An 8,031-nucleotide genomic window follows, 5' to 3' on the forward strand; every position below is an offset into this window, starting at 1 on the left:
ATCAAAGGAAGGGACGACCTTACAGGAGGAATTTGGAGTCATGACTCGCACTGCCATGTTTCTGTGCTGGGAATTAGCGATGGAATCCATATGGCAGAATGTTAAGACTGTATCCTTTCTGCATCTCGATACGAAATGAACGAAGAAGCGCGGTACGGTCCTGTAAAGTGTCATATAATTCATGATTGCAACACAGAAACCACAGCCACACAAAACAACTGGCATTATTTTCCGTGAACAGAGTGACTGCTAAAGAAAACCCAAGATGTATTCTCGTCGCCGACTAAAATGTTAAACCAGCAGTTCAATGGAATCGCAGATGATGAATAAAGCATGCCAGAGGATAAAATTACATTCCAAGTAGTTCTGCAAATCAAAGTAATTGGTACCGGTACTCTTAAGTTACATCAGTCTAAAATTTTCTTACGACAACCCAGTTGCATTAGTGAAAAGTAAGATAGTGTATCATTAACCCAGAATGTAAAAGCTAAATAAGTGGGTCTCTAAAACGGCTTCCTTTCACCTTGACTGCGGCGGATACTTCTTTGGAGTGGGTGACATTTCGCGATTGAACCGTGGGCACGTGACTGAGCCTGTGCCAGGAACTGTATACTTATAGGGGAAACAATTGCTAAAACAAATGACAAGAAACTTTTGCTTTTAGTTATATTATTGAAAAAAAGGAAAAAAAACCGAAGCCCAAGCATTTTTCGATTTCATTACTGTGAAGCCTAGTTTACATGACGACACTTAAGTTGCATGCAACTGCGCCACCAGCCACTGCGCATGCGCAGCTCGTTGGTGAAACCACAGTGTAATATATATTGGACTGTGGTGAAACCACAGTCTAACTGTGGTGAAACTAAACAGTTTCGGCGTGTTCCAAATTTGGCGACACTAGTTGCATGGGTTTTAAGGTTATGTGTGTTCGTAGAATGTAGACAAACTGAAATATGAAGTGGGGAACAGAGAATAATGTTCGCTTTTTGAATATATATGCTTTGCATAGGTGTTTGTGGATTTTCATCGATGCTGATTACAAAAATAAGCACATACTGCTGCTCCTGAGACCTTCATGTGCGATCAGAACATAGATAGTTCGACAATATCTGAGCTGCAGGGCTAAATTTATTGAATTAGGAGCACATATAAAACTGAATTAAGAAAATTACAAGCAAATGTAATTCTACCTGTAGAAATGGTCTTTGTCTACATCGTTCGAGTTAGCCCACTCTTTTTCTTTTCGTTTTTTTTTCCTCCTCATTGACATATGTTTGAATTTTGAAATATTTCCACTGTACAGATCTATATTCAAGAGAGAAGTTTGCAAACCATTCTCTTCTTAATGCGGCCTACTTCGAATAATTATTGCTGTCAATGTTAATAATTATTAGTGTTAATAATTATTGATGTTAATGAAACAGCGTCATCGCCAACTGAAACTGCATCTTATAGCATGCCGAGTGTTCTCGATTGTAATGCATGCAATGTGATTTGTAATTTCCGTTCTCGCGACCGTGCTTCAATGCATTACAATATCTTTATTCCTTATCGCATAAGTAACTCAATTTAGAAGAAACGTTAACAGTTTTGGTGACATTTTAAGATAATTAAAAGAACTTCTTGGGTCTTCCATTCCAAATCATTTCGGCAAGGATGCGAAGCATTAAGCAATCGAGCTGACGTCCTTTCTTCATCCAGTCACGAATCGAAACATGTTTCTTTTTTTTTTTTTTTTCTTATGTAGCGATTCCACACAAAAGCTTCAACTTCATCATAACTCGTGCGACGTGCAGCTGCCAAAACTTTCATTTCATGTACGATTCAAGAACCCACAAAACGACGAAACTGGAGTATATACTGGCTTCGCCGTGTCTACAATCAAGTATGAAACCATTTGAGTGCAACTCATTCCACGCAACGAGTGGCGCAACCCAATGTCGTCGTGTAAACTAGGCTTAATCCTCTCTTCCTACATCCCAAATTCCGGGACGACGTTTTATTTCAAATATGAGAAGTCCTACATCGAAAATCACTGTATCATATAAACGAATAAAACACAAAAACGATGTAGCAAGCACACTTTATCAACAAATATAAACGCAGAACAGCTTTGGCGGGCAGCAGCAGCTTAGCTGTGCGGCGCAATTGCTGAGGACGGACAAACGGCTGCGGACACGCGCTACTTCGTATATGACAGTGCGGCAAGCCAATTGGTAAATTCTTAGAACTGTTTGCGAAATGATGCATGTGATACAGCATCGCTGCCAAACAGCTCATGCTGTCAGTAAAGGATAACGCGGGTGACTGTATCATTTTCTTGTGAACTTCATTGGTAATGTTGACAACACGATTATGTAGGGCTGCTATCTCTCATGTCTGTTTTATTTGTTTCTTTATCAGCAGCCACACGAATAACACGATGTATTACGCGCTGCTGCGCTTTTAAAATCAGCCGAACGCACAACACTGCACAGTACGGTACCACTGCAGAGTGTACTAGTTATAATCCACAATGATTAAAAATCTTGTAGGTCTCGTGACAGGTGGTGCATCTGGGCTGGGAAAAGCAACAGCAGCCCGCCTCGTGCAGCAAGGCGCCCGTGTTATTATTTGTGATCTACCTACATCGCAGGGTGCAGCAGTTGCAAAAGAATTTGGTGAAAATGCCATATTTGCGCCTGTAGACGTCACATCAGAAAACGATGTTCAAAATGCTCTCAATGTTGTGAAGGATAAGTTTGGGCGTCTGGATGTTTTGGTCAACTGTGCCGGCATTCTCGTCGCTGTTAGGACGTATAATTTCAATAAAAAACTGGCACATAAGCTGGAAGACTTTACAAAAGTAGTAGCAGTAAATACTATTGGAACATTCAATGTGATTCGTTTGGCGGTAGGTTTGATAGGAGAAAACCAACCTAATGAAGATGGCCAGAGAGGAGTTGTTATAAATACGGCCACTGTTTCAGCCTATGATGGCCAAATAGGTCAAGCAGCTTATTCTGCAAGCAAGGGAGCTGTTGTCGGAATGACTCTACCAATAGCAAGAGATCTAGCGATACAAGGCATTCGTGTTTGTACAGTTGCCCCAGGTCTTTTTGATACTCCACTGATGTCAGCACTGCCTGAAAAGGTTAGAGCTAATTTAATGAAGATGGTACCATTTCCGAAAAGACTGGGTAAGCCAGAAGAATTTGCAGTGATGGTGCAGTCTATAATAGAAAATCCGATGTTGAATGGAGTGGTGATCCGTCTTGATGGTGCCATTCGAATGCAGCCCTAAGGTGACACACTCGTATATGACAAATGAGATGCAGCAGACTGGGAATATGTTGTGTGTGATTTATCTTTCATAAATATAATGATTATTTTTACATGTTAAAAAACAAAATAAAGTTTTTGAAAAAAAATGTTTGCTTCTTGAGTTTTAAGAACTTTGCAACAATTTGAAATTCTACCATGGCCTATGAATGAGTACAAACTGTCACTTAATATACAGTATAAATCATTGTTTGGGATGATGAATTGGTGGTCAATAAATTTGATGGTGTGAGTAAATGGATGGAACATACACCTGCCATCCATATTCCTAGCAATGGGAGTGCATGATGCAGACAACTGATCAAGGTCTCTGGACTTTTCTCAGGTAGCTATGTACGTACACAGACTGCTTGATTTGCTATTTTATTATGTGATTATATGATGTACTCATCCATTAATATCTCCTATACTGAAAGACAGTAATTTCTCCAATTACATTTCATCCATTAAAGTGAATAGCTACTGCTCTTATTTATAGTTTTTTTTTTTTTCATATTTTGAATGTGTACTGCTCTGAGGAGGTAGTTTTATCTTAAATTAAGACAACCTATACAAATATATAACTACAAATTTTAATACACATTTTTATCATATTTTTATTGCTTTAAGATGGTGAAAATATATTTTCCATGGTTGTAAGTGCAATATCAAGCATAAAAGCTTGTAGAAAGCTGTCATATAATTTGGATTGAAGGGTGCTGTGCAATACAAATATTGTTATGTACACATACTGATGTGACTACACTATATTAACACCCTATTGGGGGTTAACACTGAACCTGCCAATGCCACAGGTCTGCATTGACCCAGCACATCATCAAATTGCCAGACATAAACCACTCATTGATATCCAGTACAGGCATAAAATATGCATGAATATAAGAATTCGAACTGTTCTTATAATATCACATTTTTTGGTTTCACCAACTCATAACCAAACTGTCACCTTCCAGCCTAATATTGTCCTCTTGGTTATGCTACAGATATTTCAGTCACCTCAACCTTAATACTATAAATTAATACAAAAACACTATTTGGTATTCAGTTTCATTTCTATTTGTGTTTCACTGACATTCCATTCCACATCATCGTGTCACAGGTCAATGCCAATGTATGGTACAGGTAGATGCACATACTCCTGTTTAGAATAAATCTCCAAACTTCCATAAAATAAGTGTTATGATTCCACACTTTGTTACTTTTCCAGATATTTGAATTCTGTTAAATTTATTTTCAGCTATTGCAGTAAATATTAGCCATGGCCCATTAATGTCTCTTCCAGAATTGTTATTTTCAGTTCATTAAATATCTGCAAAACACCTGTGTCAGTGTCATTTTTGCAATGGTGTTTCTTGACTAAAATTGTATAGTACATAAATCCCACAGAAAAATCAGAAGTAATTGGACTGGAGCATTTCAGAACGCATTTTTTCTCAGTGAATAATGTTTGTCCAATAGAAACTACTTCACTGATTCTGAGGCTATTTTTTGTTTTAAAACATGCTTTATAATACATGATCACATAAAAAAAATTTATTGTATTGTACAATTAAAAGTGCACTCCTAGTACTACAGATTACAAAATACCACTACACAATGGCACCGTGGACAGTATCTGCAGAAGAACTTCTGGCAGTTTAGAATGCAGAAAATTAGGTTCTGCTGGAAGTACAGCCATGATGACAGATTGTGACTTGTGCTTCTTTAGTTCAGTTGGCAGAGCACTTGCTTGCGAAAGGTAAAGGTCCCGAATTTAAGTCTCAGTGCAGCACACAGTTTTAATCTGACAGCAAGTTTTGTGTCAACACACATTCCGCAGCAAAGTGAAAATTTCAGTACGAACAGTATTTTTATTTGGAGAGGGTCTGCCTTGAACATAACAAAATTTTTTTCTTTTATTTTCCAGATGTGTTTTGCTTCATTTTAGTATCACCAATGGGCTTTCATTACACTAGCCAAAAAAATTTTAATCTTTTTCTGTAACTAGCATAAAAACAGCTAATCTTTATGTTTTCGGGTATGCTTATAATGAAAATGTTAATGATAATGCAAGATTAGCTCTCATTTTGAAGTTATGATAACTTTACGTTATTGCCTGTATAAGCTTATGCATTTATTTACTTCAGTGTTGTCTGTCAGAGAAGGTCACTGAGGGCACAACCGCTTTACCTGGCATTTGTAGTTTTCTGCTGGTGATTCCCTGATTAGTATCCAGCAGTAATTGGCTAACACTGATGCACTCCACTTTGTCTGGTATCTCATTTCCACATCCGAAATTTGCTAGTGGAAGTGTTCTCCATGTTTGTTGGTAACAGCACTACAGTTGTCAGGAAAGAAGTTCAAGTGGGAATCTAGGAAATGTAACTTTAAAGACATGTTGCACCCCTACAATAGTAGCAGTGCAGAAGATTTGCAAGATCCTTATTGTTTTCTGCCCTCTTAATTCCTAGAAAGTTTAACACATGAAGAAAGGCATCCCAAGCTAACTTTTCATCACCTGTCAGGATGGTGTTGAAATGCAAGTCTTTCTACAGTTTGTGTATCTGGAGACACACAAAAATCTCTTTTATTTTTGCCTCACTAAGACGCGGAAATTTCTTGCACAAATAGAGAAATGCCTCCCCAGTTTTTTCCATGGCCTTAATGAAGTTTTTTATTAGGCTTAATTTTATATGGAGAGCAGGGAGAATTATGTTCTTGGACTCGACAAGTGCTTCATGCATAACTTCATGAGATCTTGGTTCAAGTGACTTACTCTTAGGCCGATCTTCCCTTTTATAAGGATGTGCTTTGGTGCAGCTATCCTAGAGGCACAAAAAGCAACAGAATTTAGTGAAGTCATGTTGTAGTCCAAATAATATGCTTGTGACTTTCAGATCCCTGGAAATCCACCATTTAAGCTTGTCATAGTTCAATCGCAATAACAGTTGTTCCATTTTATCGCATGTTTCATTCTTGTCAGGTGCATATCCAATTGGAATCGATGATAACACATTGCCATTATGCAGTAGCACACACTTGAGGCTTACTATGAAGGAGTTGATGACCAACCTCCACTGATCACTTTTACAGTCAATGCCCAAAGTTGCCATTAATCCCTTTACATCACTATTAAATACCAGGTTCGTCTAATGACTTCCTTGTCAGTGGGACGTTACACACTAAACTCTATGAAGTTCTTTCCACTTTTGAAAAATGGAAGGCATGGCATATGGCGGTTATGAAACACAGTCACGTTTACCGACTTGTCAAGACAATTCCAGTGTTGTAGTTTTGATGCCAACAGTTCACCTTTACCTTTTGGCAATTCCAGATCTCTTACTAGGTCATTAAGTTCACAGTGTTTTGTTTTGTGAATCTCTGTACACTCACTGTTACACAAAAATCAGTATCTTTCGAAGAACTAGGTTTTGAAGGCGATAGTGCAGCATTAGTTTTACTACCGCCTTCGTCATTATCATAGTCAAATGGAACAGATACAGGCAGTCCATCTTTGTGAGGCATTGGTCACATGGCTGATGATACATTATGACATATAAAGGATGATTTTTTTCTTCTTGGATACACCATGTGTTAATGGAGTTGTCATACAAAAGTAACAATCATGGTGCACGATTTTATGGTTCTTGCCAGATCACAGGTATAGTAAATCGCATGGAAGATCTTTTATGATTCAACTACAAATGAAGATTCGAGACATGAGATAAGCAAGATACATGAGGAGCCAAGGGCTTGTCCTTGTACCTGATCTCACAGCCGAAGTACAGTCTGTATGCCTTCCTAATATATGATATTGTTGGTCTCCTCCGTGATTTCAATGTAGCCGTCTGCAGACATAGCAAAAACTGTCAGCAGTTTTAATGCATTTGCAAGGCAAATTGAATCACACGAATTACAATGACCACATGCACAAACTACACTTCAGTAACACGTTCTTCCAGCACACAAACAGAACACAGCCTGTACAGGGCTGAAACTATGCTTAAACGAAATTTGCTCTGCTCCTCCCTTCCTTTTCCCCTTTCCCTTATTGCTACAAGTCCAGGCTAAAAATAACTACTAAATACAAAATACACACAGCTATTGTTGCCTGAAATTTCATCACACTGTCTACCATTAGTGGGATTTCGAAGCTTATGTGGGAAGGGGTTGACAATGAATGCTAATAAAATAAAACAATAATAAAATGCACCCTCCTTTAACTTGTAAACAAGATCTGATTCAAGTTTTTCATTATCATTTTCATTAGCAGCATGGTTGATACAGTTAACAAACATATAGTTCATGTAAAAGAAAACAACTGCAATAAAAAACATAAAAATCCAGGAAAACCATAATATGTGGTAACAAGATAGATATAATAAAAGCCCACTAATGATGCTGAAACTTCAGCGAAACATAACCGGGAAATAAAAAGAAAAGATAAAAATTGTGTTTTGCTCAAGGCAGACCCTTCTCAAATACAAATCTATTTGTAAGCAAACACAGACAGGAGAGCTTCAACCTCAAGATGTTAAACCAGCTGAAGTGGGAATATAAATGATACAAGCGATTCAGAATAGCTGCCACAATGACTTCCACAATTGTTTCTTCACATGCAACATAGAAACAATACAGTTAATGTGTAGTTAATTAATAGCTGAATAAATGTTACCTGCATTCACTGGGAAACCTAATGTATGTAAAGCAGGGTACAGCTGGTTTCTGTAC

The 8,031-nt window shown here is 37.9% G+C and overlaps 1 protein-coding gene across 1 annotated transcript; it reads left to right on the forward strand.

The window, feature by feature from the left end:
* Positions 1-2,324: 2,324 nt before the first annotated feature.
* Positions 2,325-3,618, forward strand: LOC126158047 (3-hydroxyacyl-CoA dehydrogenase type-2-like). The gene has a single exon (XM_049916420.1). It carries the CDS (start codon positions 2,516-2,518, stop codon positions 3,281-3,283), a length of 768 nt encoding a protein of 255 aa, XP_049772377.1. The 5' UTR covers positions 2,325-2,515; the 3' UTR covers positions 3,284-3,618.
* The last annotated feature ends 4,413 nt before the right edge of the window (positions 3,619-8,031 follow it).

The sequence above is a fragment of the Schistocerca cancellata genome, chromosome 1, assembly GCF_023864275.1.
Source record: "Schistocerca cancellata isolate TAMUIC-IGC-003103 chromosome 1, iqSchCanc2.1, whole genome shotgun sequence".
Taxonomy (NCBI): domain Eukaryota; kingdom Metazoa; phylum Arthropoda; class Insecta; order Orthoptera; family Acrididae; genus Schistocerca; species Schistocerca cancellata.

Coding starts and splice junctions, on each gene's coding strand:
- LOC126158047 (XM_049916420.1), top strand. CDS start 2,516: ATGATTAAAAATCTTGTAGGTCTCGTGACAGGTGGTGCATCTGGGCTG.